We start from the raw sequence: 20,716 nt of genomic DNA on the forward strand, positions 1-20,716 counted from the left end.
AAGACATCTTTTACATATTGCGTTAATATTTAACATATTGCGTTAGTTTTTACATATTGTCTTGATTTTACATATTGGGGTTGTACAGACCCTGCTGTGCTCTAATGTGTATGTGTTTGTTTCAATTTCAGTTTTGTTGATTTTAAAGGGTGATTAATGATCCCATACAGGTACACAATTAGCTATCAACAACGCCATACAGCTGGACTATTGCTGATTACGTCGAATCACCAATCATCTGTCGAAATCACAACATGTTACATATACATAAGACATGGAATGTACTATTTGGGCTACTCAGTCATAAACATTGCGCCATTGTGACAGTTTCAAAGAAAGGAAAAACAAATCGAAATCAAACTTCTTCAGTCAGCTGCAAACACTCAAGAGTCTGTGGTTGTATTGTTGTATCTCGTGTCTTATCGACAGAATCTGGGACGGATAGCGTTAAATGATGTCAAACAAGCCTTTACACACTATTTGTTTACAAAATGGCGTCCACTCGTTAGATCTATCGTGCTACAATTTTGAACATGCCATGACATACAGTCTATAGTAACTCTTAATGTTCAGGTTCAGCTTGATATTTTTCGTGTATATCAAATATAATATTCACGTTAACCTGTGTATAATTAATAGGGAACATCCCACTGTCGCCAAGGACAACACAATTTGGTGTTGATTGTCTTACCTCAAATACGTGGATTGCAAAAGGTGCACTTACGATATCGCTGTTTCCTTCTGGTGATTGAGGAGGCAGCCCCGTACAACACAACGTGATTATAGCTGGTGTATTATGAGGTCACTGTACCAACTAACCAGAGTTAGCTCATCCAGGCACCAGCTTGTTTGCATGTGGCGGGTTCAGCGATTCGGAGAAAGGTGGATGTCGGAGCTTCTTGGTCGACTGTCTGACGGAGAGACTGTTTGTTGCTGTGATAGTTTACTGCATAATCTCACACGTGACTACTTCGTTCACTGAGAACAGCTTGTACTTCCATGGTACTGGGTTACTGGGTTACTAGCGCGTTTTGAACAAACAATGCACGGAGCTTATATGTGGTTCAACGAACGTTACGTCACCGTAAAGCATCCACGGATCGCTAAGTGAACGGCCATTTGGTAAACCGTTAAGTTTTTGACAATACTGGATTCAATACAGTGAAAAAATATAGCTGCGAGCAGCGATGTAGGGCTCCTTGGATTTACTTCTTTGGAGCCTTGTGCATCTCTCACATATCTCATGAAAGTAGTAATGGTATTAGTTAATATGAATCATATCACTGCTAGTCGAATGCTCTTCGACTGGAAGTACTGGGAGGTCATTAAATTTCGATATACTCATCAAAAAATCCTATTTTCGTAGATTAAATAATATCACTTAGGTACAATGAATATCAAAACAGAAGAACCCTTTGTTCAAACAGTCAGAGAAACAGAAAATTTTGTGGCCTGAACGAAATAATTTGAAAGGTTCACTGTGACTGACATTATGTGAATTTAAATGTACGTCACATGTAGCTGACAAGTCGTGATTCACATTTAACGGTCAGTAAACACAACTCATGTGCCATTTTACGGAAAGAATGACATTTTCGTGCTCTTTATTATGGTGCATTGCCTACTGATAGAGGTACCTGGCGAGTTTAGTGCGGATTTTTTCTGCACTGTTGGTAGACACCATTTCCATCTAAATATCAACAGCAACCAAAAAAGACATGTCGACACGAAGCACTCGTGCTCTGTATTTCGGTAGCGTTTATCAATATCCATAACACTGTTCCTCTCACGCTGACACAAGTGAACATGTGGTTTTACAGCAACTAACGTACTCCAGTAGGGGTATTCTCGGGACGTGGACATCCTAAGTCGTGTAAAAGCAAGTAATTTGAAGTAATTTGTAATCTAACTGTAGCAACAATTTCCTGACAGTGATTATTACTCACCTAGCGTGTACACTTATCGGAGTGAACACATTTTATGAAATCAGTCAACACTACAAGCGATTTCTGAGTGAACTCACTCACCTATCATAGTCACATGCTAACCACGCTTACCAGAGTGAACTACCAGAGTGAACAGACTCACGAAACCTTCACAATTCCGGTAACAGTTAGGATTTTAACACTTCCCGACCAGTTAATCCCTTACTTAAAAACAGACGACATCAAAGGAAACCCGTCTGTCCACGTCCTGAGAAGACAGACAAATATTTTCCTTAAGTCTCACCTCATGTAAAAGTACAGAAGTGGCATATATGATAAAAGGTACACTATGGATTTAGCCGCATAAAATAAGTTTTCTTCTTTGAAGAACGCAGGTTTTGGCTGTAAAATAAACATGTTCTTTAAATAGTAAAATCATTTCTTCATTATCACATATATCTAAGAAGTTGGGATAGCTGAAACACATATGGCAATATAAACTTTCACGTAGATCATCGTACAGCGCACATGCCAACAGTACATGACGTTCGACTTAAATCTTATCACTACATTGAAAACACACTCTTTCATTTACATGCATATTTGAATATCTGCCTGTTTCCAACTTTAGAGGTGCAGAACCGGATCTAAACTTGGAAAGGGCAGATCGATAGGAGCGCGGCATTTGCACACTTACATAGCTTTCGCAACCATACACACTTCTCTCGCCTCCCATACCTGCACGTGAACCACGCTTTGCAGTGGTAGTCTCTTTATTGGACATATCATGAGGGGGAAATTAAGCCGACAAACAGTCGCCAAGGTATCCCATGCACATGTTGATATGTAGATATAGATGTAGATGTTATGACTGCATACTTACCTATTACTTTTCAAGTGCTATCCATGCTGACACGGTGAATAAACGTGCACAACTTGTCTGCGTTTGTGTGGAATCGATAACAAACAGCGCGTTTCAAGGAGCGGCTATAATCGTCCTCGCGCTTTTCTTCAGACTGTCGCATGTTTTGCACGGGTAATGTGCCGTGTGTCGTAAATGTGTGAGAAACTCTTTGAAACATTCGGCAATGTATCCCTGGGCCTTCGGTGATGTAAAGTACTGCCATATAGCTTGAATATTGCTGACTCCGGCGTAAAACTAAACTCACTCACTCACTCTCACGCTGATGCAAGTGAACTTGTAATTTCACAGCAATGAAGGTACTTCAGTAGTTTGTATTAGTATCCATTACACTGTTACACTCGGGCTGTTGCAAATGAATAGTGAATCGAGAGCAGGTATATATACTGGAAATACACCTAACAGCTCGATAAAGGTCACCTATGAAGTTTTAAAATCCATGCAAACAGCACCGAATTGTTAGCAAAAGCGTATTACTCTTCGGGCATTGCAAAGTCGGCGCCTGGTCTTCGTTGAACGATTTTACTAGCGCTTACTTCAGCTAGACCAGAGTTTTCCCCCTTAGACCACAGCTACAACTTTTACCCTGACCCGGAACGCTCAATCATTGACAATCTTTAAAAGCTGCCTAAAGACATACCCCTTACAAAAGATTCAATTACAATGAAGGAATAGCACCTCTACTGCAGTGTATTTTAATTTTGTGTAGCGCTAGCGCTCGTCATTGTCAATTGAAATTTACATCGTCTCCCATATCTGCACGTGGACCACGCTTTGCAGTGGTAGTCTCTTTATAGGAGATATCGTCCTTGCGCCTTCCTTCAGACTGTCGCATGCTTTGCACGGGTAATCTGCCGTGCCGTAAATGTCGATGAAACTTATGACACATTCGGCAATGTATCCCTGGGCCGTCGGTGATAAAAAGAAGTCCCTATTTTGTTAAATCTGTCCAAACTTTGGGGTATTTACTGTAAGTATTATTTATGATCACTGGTACGTTGTTGGAAGCCTCTTTGCGTAATGTTTGGCGTGGTGTGCCTGGAGGTGTGGGTCAGTTTGTTTGGCACTCTTTTTCTTTCGTTTGGGGTTCGTCTCAAATAGTATTTTTTCCTTTTAGCTCCCATACGTTGTATTCACACGGATAATGTTGAACGCCGTAGCGCTTGCAGTGACTTTTGACATAGGACCAAGAACAGAAAATGTTCAACAACCAAAGGCCACTTCAGAACAAGCGTTTAAAGTGTTGTATGTGCTAAGTTTAGTTTGGCACAAAATGGCAAAGAAGCCCGTGAAAGTTTTTGAAGACAACTTTTGCCCAGAAGTAGCGTCCAACATGGCGGCCATCAAATACACATAGCCACATTTGACGATGCTACTGTGTAGTAAGGTGCATAGACACAAAGTATGCAAAGTTTGAAAGCCGTAGCTCTTGAAGTTTCAGTGCAGCACATTTTGGGAGGAAAGTAGTCAGCATTTTGCTGAAAAACATCACCAAAAACTTCAATCCAAAATAGCGGCCAAACGGTGCATTTTAGCGACTTGAGCCGTCCAGGCGAAATTGTAGGCATTTTGATTGCGCATCTGCTCCAGAACTTTGGCACACATTGGAGCATTAGTTTTGGAGAAATTTGCATTTGAAATTGAAATTTTTGAATTAATTTTGAATTATCTGCCCTTTGCTATTGGTCCTACAGCCTACAGATTTTAAAGCGCGATATGTACCCCTCGGTGGGCATTTGGGTGATTTTTGTCAAGGCATTCTGTCCAGCGGTGCTCTCTGTAGCTCAGTTACAAAATACGGCGGAAGAATAAATAATAATAATAATAATAATAATAAAAACACGAACGATTACAATAGGTCTCCTGCCTAATGGCAAGGAGCCCTAATAAAGTCGCTTATTTTTGAGTTTTCGGGTTTTAACCCGGAACTTGATAGTATGTCAAAATGCTTTCTAATGGTCAAGGTCACCAAGGTCACGGGGTCAAGGTCATTTGACCGGTCCGTCACAGGACAAAACACGTTTTTGGCGAGCTAAGACGCCGTTGTTATTGCCTCTAGGGTAAAAGGAATTAGTGTTTCTGCTTTGCCCAGACCCGATGTATCATATGCGCTGGTCAGATTTAGTGACAAATATGTCCGCCGTCTGTCCGCATGTCTGTCCGCCAAAATACTGTATAGTTAGTATCTCCGGAACTATGAAATGTACAGAGTTGAGATTTTGCACACAGCATTCCACTGACTGTGCCTAACGATGCTGTAAAAGTCAAGTCATTTAAATTTCAACTGTTGTTGTTATGGCAACCTGAAAATGAAAAAACTTTAATCCAAGATGGCGGCCAAACGGCTAGAGATATCGATCTGGGACAACCAGACAAAAATGATCGGCATCTCATGACCAAGTCACATACCAAATATGGAAGCGATTGGAGCAATAGTGGTGGAGTTATATGCTGTTTTATGCCGTTTTGGACACATAATGCATTTGTGCAATTTTCAATGCCATATGGCTGCCAAACGATCACACTTTTGAAATACATGTAAGAACACGAAATGTTAAGCATCCTATGTTGATGCATACTGCCAAGTTTAAATGCCTTCTGTGCAGAACCTGACCAGTTATGCTGTTTATAAGGTAGTATCATCAGAATCTGACGTAATCAATATGGCCGCCAAGCAATACACATTTTGACATGAACCCAAGAACAAAAATGTTCAACATACCAAGTTACTTCGTACTGCCAGATTCTAGCTGCATAGTTGAAATAGTAATGACGCTGCCATTTTGAAAATACATTTTAGTACAAAATAAACAACAGAAACAAACATCTAGATATCCGTAACTAATCACGATATCGCAAACATAGCTTATGGGCAATAATATTTGAGGTATACATTGTACATCGGCTCATTTACAGCGTTCTGCAGTTCATACATTCAGAGTTATGGATTGCGAAAATGCCTACCCTACAAAATCTGCACATTTCCGATAAACATCTTCAATCCAATATGGCCGCCGCATCTGCGTGACTTTTGACATAGGACCAAGAACAGAAAATGTTCCACAACCAAAGGCCACTTCAGAACAAGCGTTTAAAGTGTTGTATGTGCTAAGTTTAGTTTGGCACAAAATGGCAAAGAAGCCCGTGAAAGTTTTGAAGACAACTTTTGCCCAGAAGTAGCGTCAACATGGCGGCCATCAAATACACATAGCCACATTTGACGATGCTACTGTGTAGTAAGGTGCATAGACACAAAGTATGCAAAGTTTGAAAGCCGTAGCTCTTGAAGTTTCAGTGCAGCACATTTTGGGAGGAAAGTAGTCAGCATTTTGCTGAAAAACATCACCAAAAACTTCAATCCAAAATAGCGGCCAAACGGTGCATTTTAGCGACTTGAGCCGTCCAGGCGAAATTGTAGGCATTTTGATTGCGCATCTGCTCCAGAACTTTGGCACACATTGGAGCATTAGTTTTGGAGAAATTTGCATTTGAAATTGAAATTTTTGAATTAATTTTGAATTATCTGCCCTTTGCTATTGGTCCTACAGCCTACAGATTTTAAAGCGCGATATGTACCCCTCGGTGGGCATTTGGGTGATTTTTGTCAAGGCATTCTGTCCAGCGGTGCTCTCTGTAGCTCAGTTACAAAATACGGCGGAAGAATAAATAATAATAATAATAATAATAATAAAAACACGAACGATTACAATAGGTCTCCTGCCTAATGGCAAGGAGCCCTAAAAATGTAATTTCAAACCCAAACCCTCCACCAATAACTAGCGTTTAGCTCTATCGAATATATGACACTCCATATTATGAATGTATTCGCTTTTAGGCAGACTATGTAGGCAAATGAACCTTCATAGACATACCGGTATGTACAGTTGGTCAACTTGTCACTTGCAAAAGACTCGTGAAGATCCGGGGTAGAAAAGGTCTTCAGCAACCCAGGCTTGCCACAAAAGGCGACTATGCTTGTAAGAGGCGACTAACGGGATCGGGTGGTCAGGCTGCTGACTTCATTGACACATGTTATCGGTTCCCAATTGCGCAGATCGATGGTCATGCTGTTGATCACTGGATTGTCTGGTCCAGACTCGATTATTTACAGACCGCCGCCATATAGCTGGAATATTGCTGAGTGCGGCGTAAAACTCAACTCACTCACTCACTCTCTCACTCACTTGCAAAACATGTCTCCCGACATATGTAACAAACAGCAAAATTAAATACAGACATCCTTCACTTTCTTGCTTACTGCGATTATGTGCCTGACTCTAAGGGTGTGGGTTGAAATCCCGGATGGGACTAGAAGCTGTACTTTATTTAGAAAGTGTAATCTAAAATAAACCATATGTTACATTTGACCACTTTCTACATGGCGATGTGTATTCATACTGTTTCAAGATACATCAGAACAGTACACATTCAACATCTGTGTGGATGCCATGAGTGAGAGCAAGAGTCAAGTTATAAATAAGCAGGTGCGCCTCATATAACAAATTAATTACTGCTATTATATTGATTATTGATTGCTGAATGACTGTGTAACCCAATAGTCCCGGGTTACCATCCAAACATCTTCCTTCCTTCCGTGTGACCCGTGAAGATCCGGACTAGAACTGATCTTTCACAACCCATGCTTATTATAAGATTCGATTTATGGGATCTGGGTCAGTCTCGCGGACTTAGTTGACACATGTCTGCATGTCCCGGTTGCGTAGTTTGGTGCTCATGATGTCAATCCCTGGATTGTCTGGTCATGACTTGATATTTACAGATCGCCGTCATATGTCGACACTATTGCTGAGTGTGGCGTTAAACAACAAACAAACATCATGATCACTGGATTGACTGGTCCAGACACGGCTATTTAGTCCGTCGTCATAAAGCTAGTATATTGGCGAGTGTGGTCTAAAACAAACAAAAAACAAGAAACCACTAATTGGATATACGATACTGCAGACTCCATGACCCGTAACCATTAACGTACAAAACATCTTTATTCCATGCTCCCGTGTATTGACATTGAAGGGAAAATAATGTGCTTCAGGAACTGTGAGACAGAATAAACAGCTGTGACTTATCATATGAAATTGATAACCATGCGTTGGAAATAACTATATCTATTACTTTGTTAAGATTACATGCTATTCACAACTGTTCATCACAGTTGTCCTTACTCTGACAAATATTCAAAACTTCATCTGTTCTCGATGGCGTGTGGACTGTCTGTTTGCAGACTGTTTGTACCTCCTGATACAACGGCGAAGTGTCCTCAAAGGTGGAAGTTGGGAGGAGGAAGCTTCATCTATGGTTGTTACGCCCTGCATGAGAATCTGTTGGGGTGTTTCTAAAGTGTCAACTGCCTTACGCTTAATGGTATTTCTCACTTTAGCAACTTTTGCTTCTCTCAAGTCAGGTGCATGTGTGTGATCATGCAGTTTAATAAAAACAATCCTATCAAGAAGGGGTGGGGGTGGAGGGGTTGGGTTGGGAGTGCGTGTGTGTCACTTTTAGTTGATGGGGGCACTTGTCCGGGGGCACAATGGACGGGGGCAGGTAGCCTGGGGGCAGTTGTCGGGGGGGCAGTTAGCCTGATACCGTTTTCGAGTTAGTTTGCAATTCATCGGACTGTAATATGGTAATATTTATCTATGAGCAACAGTAATCCAACTTGCAACTAGACCCGGGAGGGTGTACATCATACACAGTGTAATTTGAAATGTAATGGTTGGTTGGTTTTATAGTTTTAGGGCGACGTGGGCCAATAAGAGGCCTATTTGCGCCCTTGAAATGTAATGTGAGAGGTAGGAGTTAACTCCCCTTATAAGCCTAAAAAAGATACATGTACTAGAAAATTCTGCACACGGCAGATGATTCTGGAATAAACTCCTTGCAGCGCTTTCCAGATCTTTCTGTATAAATCTAGCACAAGTCTAACAGCACACAACAGCCCCTCACTGACTATCCACATATGCAATGTATCACACATGAAATATTGTTATAAAATCGAGTAAATACAGCCTAACGGTATCCTAAAACGAACATCAGTGATAATCCTCGAGGATTGGTCCACGTGACCCTGAACAAAATTCCATATACACCGCCCACCAGGTGGATACAGTTTTACCCCAAAGCAGGTCTGATGGAAACACTATTGGAACTCATAACAGACCTGTTAGTGTAAATACAACACGACATCGATTCATTTTTGGGGAATGCTTTCGTTGTCTCTTAAATGACCAACCAAATGGTGTAATCTAACGACGTCTTATTGACATTACGTAACACGTCTGGTATAATAATGTCATTGTATTCACTTCCAAGGACTCGCGTTTGTTTGCAAGTAAACACCAGTCTCTTTATTCACTGTGCATCACAGTTTTACGTGAACATCCTATCACCAACACATACAAGTATGTATCTACATTGGATCCAGCTTATTACTTCCTAAATCCTGCCATCACACTCCAAATCTGCCCCCACATCCTAATCCAGCTATTACTTTCCAAATCCTGCTATCACACTCCAAATCCTGCTCCCACATCCAAATCATTACTTTTAAAGCTATCACACCCAAATCTTCGCCCCATCCTAATCCAGCTTATTACTCTTAAATCCAGCTTACTACACCCAAATTGCTGCTGTCTATATTGTCCAGCTATTACATCCTCCAGCCATCACACCTAAAATCTTGCCCCTACATCCTAATCCAGCTATTACTTTCCAAATCCCAAGCTATCAATCCAAATCCCACAATCCAAATCATCATCCCCAAATCCAGCTCCACAATCCAGCATATCTCCAAACATCACACTCCAATATCTAAATCTTCCAAAGCCCCCACATCCAAACCAAGAACCCATCACTATCAACATGCCCCACATCCTAATCCAGTCCAAATCCAGCTATCACACCCAAATCTCTACAATCCAGGATCACACTCATCTTGCCCCACATCCTAATCCAGCACATTCAAACACATCCAGCTATCATCACACTCCAAATCTCTGTACATCTCCAGCCATTATTTCCAAATCCTGAACCAAATCCTCTGCCATATTTCCAAATCCCAAGAACATCAAAATCGGCTATCACACCCAAATCTTCTCACATCCAAATCCAGCCCACATTCCAAATCCAGCCATCACACCCAAATCTCGCCCCACATCCCAATCCAGCCATTACTTCCAAATCCAGCCATCACACCCAAATCTCGCCCCACATCCCAATCCAGCCATTACTTCCAAATCCAGCCATCACACCAAATCTCGCCCCACATCCCAATCCAGCCATCACCAAAATCCATTCGCCCCACACCTAAATTCCCCACAGCCCCACATCCAATCCAGCCATCACACCCAAATCTCGCCCCACATCCCAATCCAGCCATTACTTCCAAATCCAGCCATCACACCCAAATCTCAGCCATTGCTTCCCCCAGCCATCACACCCAAATCCAGCCATTACTTCCAAATCCAGCCATCACACCCAAATCTCTCCAAATCCCCACATTTCGTCTCCACTTCCCAATCCAGCCATTAATCTTCCAAATCCAGCCATCACACCCAAATCTCGCCCCACATCCCAATCCAGCCATTACTTCCAAATCCAGCCATCACACCCAAATCTCGCCCCACATCCCAATCCAGCCATTACTTCCAAATCCAGCCATCACACCCAAATCTCGCCCCACATCCCAATCCAGCCATTATCTTCCAAATCCAAAGCCATCACACCAAATCTCGCCCCACATCCCAATCCAAATCTCGCCCCACATCCCAATCCAGCCATTACTTCCAAATCCAGCCATCACACCCAAATCTCGCCCCACATCCCAATCCAGCCATTACTTCCAAATCCTGCCATCACACCTAAATCAAGCCCCAAATCAAGCCTTAACATCCAAGTCTATCCCTCATTCTACATCCAAATGCAGCTTCCATATCCAAACCAATACATCACATTCAAATGTCGCCCCACACTCAAATCCATTCCTCACATCCAAACAAATTCCTCGCATCCAAATCCAACACTCACATCGAATTCCAGCATTCACATCATGTGGTGTTAAGTATAGTGATAACTATACGTCTGTGATAATTTTATTTAATTGCACCTCGTTGACAGGTTTTTATGTAGTTTGATTATGTTTCCTATTAGTGAGGTTGACAACACATGGCTGGAATACTGCCGATGTGAGTATATACCTTAACTCGCTAAGTCATTCTAATCACTTTTTTAAAGAAAGACTATGCCTTATCTGCTATAATTTAATGCAAAAGTAATTACAAAACCCAGTTAGATAGATCAAAGTAAACAAAAATGACCTTTCATAACCGTTCCTGGCAAAGGAATTACACATTATAACCTGATATAAATCAAGCCTTAAATTTAAACACATTAAATTTGTTGGGCCAGGGCAAGCTAGGCAAGCGTGCTGTTTCATTCCTTTTCGGTCATCGGTCCTGAAGGGAGCCTTGGAATATGCTTGAATTTCGCTCAAATGTTCAGTGTACAGTGATACAATTAGGCAGGTAGGGAATTCCATCCACTGTAACGTTAATTCCCAGGAATTACGTACGTAGTGGTGAAAGTAGTTCGCTTCAGTGCGCGGGACCAAATCATCCTACATGAATGCAAGAATGTGAAAATAATGAAAATGTAATAATTCACTGACTCACTTCCTATTCACATAACCACATCCAGTCATTAGATCCACGTTCAACCCTCGCACCTACACCCAAACATGTATCCAACTTCTTGGAATTAGAAGTATGCAGTGAAGTCTCACTGGAAGGACTCATTACCTGTCTCTTAAGGCTTGTCATTTATGTCCTTCCAGAAGACATACATTGTGTTATCTTATGACCTCATTCTAAACCTCATGCATGTATGTTTTAAATAGCTTCAGTAAAATTCAAGTACAACATTATCATCGCCAGGAGTGCCACATTGTCTGCACTTTAACCTTACAGTCGATAGCATTATAGTCGGCGCACCTGTAGAGGAAACAACTACGTGTGTACATATATACAAAGAGCATAAGAGAGTAGCACGACACATAGATATTATATCCAGGTCTTACATCATGTTTTGGGCAGTCTTATTTGTATGCCTTTTGCAACCTTGGAGTCTCTCTGGAATTATTATGCCAAACCCGAGTGGCAGTACAAAAGCGCCTAGCCTACAAAATGACATCACACGCCTGACACAGACCATCCAGTCAATGCAACAACAGTCAGCTGCTGAAATGTCTTCCCTGAAAGCTGAAATCCAGGCCATGAAAACCGAACTACAGCAATCATCGGATGAACTGATCCAGGTGAGGTCAGAACTGGACAGCATGAAACAAAATGTATCAGTACAAATGGAGCAGCTTGCAGATCTGCAATCGGTCGAGGAACAGGTATACAATTTGTCCGAAACCCTTGGTGAGTTATTTGTATACATTAATCATATACTTCCCATCAAAAGTTTAGACTCACTAGTGTTAATATAGCCACTTACTTCAGACAACTACTGTTCTAAACTTTATTGCGAAATATTCCATACTGTTTAAAGGTACTGTTTAAAGGTACTGTTTACACATGAACTGATGATGTATTGTAAAACATATTCGTAACGTTGGAAAGATTATTGTCATGAGTTCAGTAAATGATGAAAATCAGTGAAATTTGGCGAATTCTTAGCAAAACTAAACACCACAACGCAGCTGTTCACATGCACGATGTTTGCAGATTTTCAGCAATTTGCAATTGATGTATGATCCTCGTGCAATTCATCTGCATAAAGTTTGCAGTTGGTTCTCCCAAGTGTTCATAGAGAAAGCAATTTCCGATGTAAACCATACACACACACACACACACACACACACACACACACACACACACACACACACACACATATACATAACATATAGTGAGTGTTTTAAGTGAATCTAAACTTTTGAAAAGAGGTATATTAAAAGTAAGTTTCATCCTTCAAATATTTAAGCCACACGAGAATCAAATTGCCTTTGTGAGCATGAGAAAATTAGCATACAATCCACAAACTGACCACAATCAATTCCACCTTCCTATATCGGAATCCAATCATGTGATCCCTCAGTACTCCATGGGTCGGTGGAATTATTATCAAATTTCAACTTATAGGTAAGTTTTGTTTAATTTTATAATCAATGTATGTTACTATATCATACTGTGTGGCATATATGAGTGTTTTCACATAAGGACACTGAAATGTATAACATTTACAGCTCAGACAATCAACGCGCATAAAGGTGGGGGTGGGGGTGGGGTGGGGAGTAATGAGGGTGGCATTTCTCATTCATTATCTTTGTTAGGATAGCACATTTTTTCAACTCTATTATACAGCATCGAAAACCAGAGATGTGGCGTTTCACGTAAGCCAGCTTGACGGTGAACAGACAACCTACATACCTCTGAAATACCTCAAAATCCTCTACAACTCTGGGGATGGCTATAACTCCACCTCAGGGACGTTCACAGCACCCGTCTCGGGAACATACATGTTCTGGACACAGATACAAAATAGTCAGGCAAACACCTACATGGATGTCTGGATCATGAAGACTGGGAGAGGAGATATCCTGGCCAATGGTTGGGTGTTAACAGATTCTACTATCGTCGACGCTGATGCTAATGCCCAGACTGTCCTACACTTGGAAATGGGCGAGGAGGTATGGGTGGAGATAACCGTGGAACACGAGCTAAAGGATAGTGACGCATCATACTTTGGTGGAGTCCTGTTGTCAGTTCAATGACCACGAGTCCACAATAAAGCAACACGTCTTCAAAGATTATATGTGTGATGATTACCTGATCTAAAGTCAGTCAGTCGCCTTCATGATTAGTATAGTGTTCATCAGTATTAACTAAACAATCCCAAACAGTAATAGAGTATATGAAAAATAGATTAAAGTATGCCACGTTCCACTTAAAACTGAAGGTAGTGCCAAGGATCGTAACAGAGTTAAGGTACGATAGATTCAAATTAAGACAAAATAGCATAAAGATTTTAACAAAGTAGAGGAAAGTAAAGTTTCTTACCTGAGTGAATTGACTAGACAGCCACCGATTGTTATTGTGTTATTGTGAAGTTAGGATTATATCATTTAGTTTGACCGAAGCAACGATGATAAATATGGACAATGGATGACCAGTTGCGAGTATACCACGAATGTATATTTGGCACGAGCGTGATTTGACAAACGTGGAATACAAACAGCCGTTTATGTCCGATGCTCGTTATCAATGTGACCCTTGGCAAGTTTAAGACTGAGGAACGTGGTCAGTTAGTCTGCAATATTCCAGCTATATGGCGGCGGTCTGTAAATAATGAAGACTGGACCAGACAATTCAGTGATCAACATCATGAGCATATATCTACGCACAATAATTGTAAATCTAACAACAAATAGATCTAATTACTTTTGCAGAATTTTGGGATTACGGACCCCGCTGTGCTCTAATGTGTATGTCTTTGTTTCAATTTCAGTTTTGTTGATTTTAAAGGGTGATTTATGATCCCATACAGGTACACAATTAGCTATCAACAACGCCATACAGCTGGAATATTGCTGATTACGTCGAATCATCAGTCATCTGTCGAAATCACAACATGTTACATATACATAAGACATGGAATGTACTATTTGGGCTACTCAGTCATAAACATAGCGCCATTATGACAGTTTCAAAGAAAGGAAAAACAAATCGAAATCAAACTTGACATAGTATTCTTTCAGTCAGTTGCAAACACTCAAAGGGTCTGTGGTTGTATTTTTGTATCTCGTGTCTTATCGACAGAATCTGGGACGGATAGCGTCACATCATTTCAAACAAGCCTTTACACACTATTTGTTTACAAAATGGCGTCCACTCGTTTGATCTATCGTGCTACAATTTTGAACATGCCATGACATACAGTCTATAGTAACTCGTAAAATGTTCAGGTTCAACTTGACATCTTTCGTGTATATCAAATATAGTATTCACGTAAACCTGTGTATAAAAATGTGTTTATAGGGAACATCCCACTGTCGCCAAGGACAACACAATTTGGTGTTGATTGTCTTACCTCAAATACGTGGATTGCAAAAGGTGCACTTACGATATCGCTGTCTCCTGGTGATTGAGGACGCAGCCCCGTACAACACAACGTGATTATGGCTGGTGCATTATGAGGTCACTGTACCATCTAACCAGAGTTAGCTCATCCTGGCGCAAGCTTGATTTCATGTGGCGGGTTCAGCGATTCGGAGAAAGGTGGATGTCGGAGCTTCTCGGTCGACTGTCTGACGGAGAGACTGTTTGTTGCTGTGATAGTTTACTGCATAATCTCACACGTGACTACTTCGTTCACTGAGAACAGCTTGTGCTTTCATGTTACTGGGTTCGGTACTTGTGCGTTTTGAACAAACAATCCACGGAGCTTTTATGTGGTTCAACGAACGTGACGTCACTGTAAAGCATCCACGGATCGCTAAGTGAACGGCCATTTGGTAAACCGTTAAGTTTTTGACAATATTGGATTCAATACAGTGAAAAAAATGTAATTTCAAACCAAAACCCTCCACCAATAACTATAGTTTAGCTCTATCGAATATGACACTCCATATTATGAATGTATTCGCTTTTAGGCAGACTATGTAGGCAAATGAACCTTCATAGACACCGGTATGTACAGTTGTTCAACTTGTCACTTGCAAAAGACCCGTGAAGATCCGGGGTAGAAAAGGTCTTCAGCAACCCAGGCTTGCCACAAAAGGCGACTATGCTTGTCGTAAGAGGCGACTAACGGGATCGGGTGGTCAGGCTCGCTGACTTGGTTGACACATGTCATCGGTTCCCAATTGCGCAGATCGATGGTCATGCTGTTGATCACTGGATTGTCTGGTCCAGACTCGATTATTTACAGACCGCCGCCATATAGCTGGAATATTGCTGAGTAAATCTCAACTCACTCACTCACTCTCTCACTCACTTGCAAAACATGTCTCCCGACATATGTAACAAACAGCAAAATTAAATACAGACATCCTTCACTTTATTGCTTACTGCGATTATGTGCCTGACTCTAAGGGTGTGGGTTGAAATCCCGGATGGGACTCAACCTAACAACAGTACTAGAAGCTGTAATTTATTTAGAAAGTGTAATCTAAAATAAACCATATGTTACATTTGACCACTTTCTACATGGCGTTGTGTATTCATACTGTTTCAAGATACAGTACACATTCAACATCTGTGTGGATGCCATGAGTGAGAGCAAGAGTCAAGTTATAAATAAGCAGGTGCGCCTCATATAACAAATTAATTACTGCTATTATATTGATTATTGATTGCTGAATGACTGTGTAACCCAATAGTCCCGTGTTACCATCCAAACATCTTCCTTCCTTCCGTGTGACCCGTGAAGATCCGGACTAGAACTGATCTTTCACAACCCATGCTTATTATAAGATTCGATTTATGGGATCTGGGTCAGTCTCGCGGACTTTGTTGACACATGTCTGCATGTCCTGGTTGCGTAGTTTGGTGCTCATGATGTCAATCCCTGAATTGTCTGGTCATGACTTGATATTTACAGATCGCCGTCATATGTCGACACTATTGCTGCGTGCGGCGTTAAACAACAAACAAACATCATGATCACTGGATTGACTGGTCCAGACACGGTTATTTAGTCCGTCGTCATAAAGCTAGTATATTGGCGAGTTTGGTCTAAAACAAACAAAAAACAACAAACCACTAATTGGATATACGATACTGCAGACTCCATGACCCGTAACCATTAACGTACAAAACATCTTTATTCCATGCTCCCGTGTGTTGACATTACAGTGTCATACTAAAACGTTGTATAAGTTATAATATTAAAAAGTAAAATGAAACCAAAAGTCCCGTTCAGTATGCAGAGCAGTACATCGATCCACAGCGCAGTCGTGACGCACATGTGCAAAAGGTATTTTAATGAGATTTCAGTTTTAGAATAGCCAACATCACAGTTCTAAGTGTTATCGCTCATCCAGCGGGGGCAGCTGTACAGTGAGTGAGTGAGTGAGTTTAGATCTTCACGGGTCTCAGCTGTACAGCGGATGATAGAGACATACACTCAGTCGCTACATATATATATAAGTTTGATGGAAAACAATAATTCCATTTACACTGAAGAAGAGCCAGTGAGATGGGAGATTCGGGGGAAAATAATTATTTGCTTTCCCATTGCAGAGAGGGCTGGGTGGAAGGGAAAATAATGTGCTTCAGGAACTGTGAGACAGAATACGCAGCTGTGGCTTATCATATGAAATTGATAACCATCCATGCTTTGCAAATAACTATATCTATTACATTGTTAAGATTACATGCTATTCACAACTGTTCATAACAGTTGTCCTTACTCTGACAAATATTCAAAACTTCATCTGTTCTCGTCACGATATGGCTGAAATATTGCCGATGTGACGATAAATATTAACTCACTCACTCGCTCAAAACTCATCCTTTACAACCAAAGATAAAGTACTTTGGGTTACTCATTGTTACAGCTAGCTTTGATACATATATTCAGTACAATATTATATTGTTTATAATAATATTGTCACGTTTTGATTCTCAAGTTGTAACAAGAAGACAAAGTCATCAATATCCCCCGCAATGGCAAAATACTCTTCATGATTATGTCTACGAGGTATGATTATGTCAAATATTTAGGTGTGTATTATAGAAAAGTGGAAGGAGAGTATTGAAAGGTTTTTAAAGTTCTGCTCCAGAAAGGAGCACCAATTCCAAAACTACCAAAAAGGAACCAGTACACCACTAGACTAATCTATGTGTCAAGTTTGGTGAAGAAATAGTGAACGGTTTTAGAATTTAGCTCCGGAAAAGTGCACTACCACCAATTTCAGGCTAAGTCAACTTGTTGCCATGGAAACGCCAAAAATATTTTATTCAGAATTCCAAAACTACCAAAAGGCACCAGTACACCACCAGACCAATCTATGTGCCAAGTTTAGTGAAGAAATAGTTAACGGTTTTAGAGTTCACCTCCGGAAAAGAGCACAACCACCAATTTCAGGCTAAGTCAAATTTGTTGCCATGGTGCCATGGAAATGCCAAAAATATTTTATTCAGAATTCCAAAACTACCCAAAGGCACCAGTACACCACCTGATCTATCTATGTGCCAAGTTTGGTGAAGAAATAGTTAACGGTTTTAGAGTTCTGCTCCGGAAAAGTGCACTACCACCAATTTCAGGCTAAGTCAAACTTGTTGCCACAGAAATGCCAAAAATATTTTATTCAGAAATCCAAAACTACCAAAAGGCACCAGTACACCACCAGATCTATCTATGTGCCAAGTTTGGTGAAGAAATAGTTAACGGTTTTAGAGTTCTGCTCCGGAAAAGTGCACTACCACCAATTTCAGGCTAAGTCGAACTTTTTGCTATGGAAACGCCAAAAATGTTTTATTCAGAATTCCAAAACTACCAAAAGGCACCAGTACACCACCAGATCTATCTATGTGCCAAGTTTGGTGAAGAAATATTGAACAGTTTTAGAGTTCTGCTCCGGAAAAGACAAATGTGCACGGACAGACGGACGGACGGACGGACGGACGGACGCACGCACGGACGGAGTCCATTTTAATACCCCCCGCAAAACGCGTTGCGGGGGATAACTAAAAGCGTATGCGGGAATCAATCTGTGAAAGACCTAGGTGTGAAACCAAGAAACCAATCTGTGTGATGTAATTTGTATTGTAAAATTTACAAAGTTCACAATCGACAAACATGTATCACTATTGCAGTACAAAATAAGCTGCAGTACAATTTCACAGGTAATATAACACTAGAGCAATGATTACAGCAATTACAGCCCGTTTGGAGCAAAGGCGGACCGATGAATAGCGATCTCACCCTAATTATTAGTTTTCGAGGGGCCTAGGCTAACTGCCCCCCGGAACTGCTGCCCTGCTGTCCCCGACAACTGCCCTGGTTATCTGTCCCCGTCCATTGAAGCAAATATATCCAAGAAAGCCCACACAAGTCTAGGACAACTGCTCCCTGGGTTAATTGGCCCCGGACAGACTAGTTGTTAGTCTGCCCCCCATCATAACAAAAACACACAAGTTCTCCCTGCAATGTTTGTGTAAGTTCCTCTGGGACTATCAGGTCGGTACTGGTTTAGGTATGGCGTATGGACTGTCTGTTTGCAGACTGTTTGTACCTCCTGATACAACGGCGAAGTGTCCTCAAAGGTGGTAGTTGGAAGGAGGAAGCTTCATCTATGGTTGTTACGCCCTGCATGAGAATCTGTTGGGGTGTTTCTAAAGTGTCAACTGCCTTACGCTTAATGGTATTTCTCACTTTAGGCACTTCTGCTTCTCTCAAGTCAGGTGCATGTGTGTGATCATGCAGTTTAATAAAAACAATCCTATCAAGAGGTGGGGGTGGGGGTGGGGGGGTGTGTGTGTGTGTGTGTGTGTGTGTGTGTGTGTGTGTGTGTGTGTGTGTGTGTGTGTGTGTGTGTGTGTGTGTGTGTGTGTGTGTGTGTGTGTGTGTGTGTGTGTGTGTGTGTGACTTTTAGTTTTGATGGGGGCACTTGTCCTAGGGGGCGATTAGCCAAGGGGGCAGTTGTACAGGGGGCACAATGGAAGGGGGGCAGATAGCCTGGGGGCAGTTGTCCGGGGTTCAGTTAGCCTGATAACGTTTTCGAGTTAGTATGCAATTCATCGGACTGTAAGGTATGGTAATATTCATCTATGAGCAACAGTAATCCAACTTGCAACTAGACCCGGGAGGTGTACTGCTCATCATACACAGTGTAATTTGAAATGTAATGTGAGAGGTAGGAGTTAACTCCCGTTATAAGCCTAAAAAACATACATGTACTAGAAAATTCTGCACTCGGCAGATGATTCTGGAATAAACTCCTTGCAGCGCTTTCCAGATCTTTCTGTATAAATCTAGCACAAGTCTAACAGCACATCACAGCCCCTCACTGACTATCGACATATGCAATGTATCACACATGAAATATTGTTATAAAATAGATAGCATTGCTGTTTTACAATATCGCCCATATAATATGAACTGATGGTCAATATATATGCGCAAAGAACCTATTTGCAAATCGTGTCTCTCATTGGAATGAAGGCTGACATTTCAGTGGAGCGCAGTTCACAAACTCATGGAAGAAGTTTGGGCCAATCTTTATCACCACGCCAATAAGATGTTACCGATTTAGAACAATCACAATGTTTTGAAGTCTACACACAAATTACGGAAGTGCAAAATCGGTAAACTGTCTAACGTGATTTCATTTTCCTTGTGAAGCAGGCGCTTAGCAAGCCATTTTTTCGTATAGGCCCGATATGTTGCAAAGCTTTATGTTTAGATAGTATTGAGGGCTTCCCCAACCTTTAAAGCAACATTCACGTGTAAACCCGGGCTATTTTTATAATGGTAGCTACGCTCCTGTGATGTTCACATTCTAGTCTTGCTGGGGTTGATTTATGCATCCAAATCAAACCCCAACCTGCCCGCTTAGCGAGTTGCCCAGCAATATGGCGTTCACAAGTCATAACTGTATACAGACTTGAATCTTATCGTCAAGTGAGTGAATCTGAGTAAATACAGCTTAACGGTATCCTAAAACGAACAACGTCAGTGATAATCCTCGAGGATTGGTCCACGTGACCCTGAACAAAATTACATATACATCGCCCACCAGGTGGATAATGTTCTACCCCAAACGCGGGTCGGATGGAAACACTAGTGGAACTCATAACAGACCAGTTAGTGTAAATACAACACGACATCGATTCATTTTGGGGGGAAT

The 20,716-nt window shown here is 41.3% G+C and overlaps 2 protein-coding genes across 7 annotated transcripts in view; one reads left to right on the top strand and one right to left on the bottom strand.

The window, feature by feature from the left end:
* Positions 1-20,716, bottom strand: part of LOC124252789 (monocarboxylate transporter 12-like) — a 65,341-nt gene that overhangs the window by 19,909 nt on the left and 24,716 nt on the right. Inside the window, exon 1 of one of the 6 annotated variants that reach the window (XM_046686446.1) lies at positions 725-1,042. The exons of 2 other annotated variants lie outside the window; for them this stretch is intronic. The gene's annotated coding sequence lies outside the window, so the exon portion shown is untranslated. Of the gene's footprint in view, positions 1-691; positions 1,052-20,716 lie in introns of those variants that run through there. 3 more of the 6 variants (XM_046686450.1, XM_046686453.1, XM_046686452.1) reach the window with 3 other exon arrangements.
* On the top strand, positions 11,606-13,675 carry LOC124252791 (complement C1q-like protein 3). Its single transcript, XM_046686455.1, has 2 exons — positions 11,606-12,284; positions 13,227-13,675. The coding sequence occupies exons 1-2, from the start codon at positions 11,942-11,944 to the stop codon at positions 13,634-13,636; spliced, it is 753 nt and encodes a 250-aa protein (XP_046542411.1). The 5' UTR covers positions 11,606-11,941; the 3' UTR covers positions 13,637-13,675.

Source organism: Haliotis rubra, unplaced genomic scaffold, assembly GCF_003918875.1.
Source record: "Haliotis rubra isolate DU_JTF1 unplaced genomic scaffold, ASM391887v1 Scf524, whole genome shotgun sequence".
NCBI lineage: Eukaryota > Metazoa > Mollusca > Gastropoda > Lepetellida > Haliotidae > Haliotis > Haliotis rubra.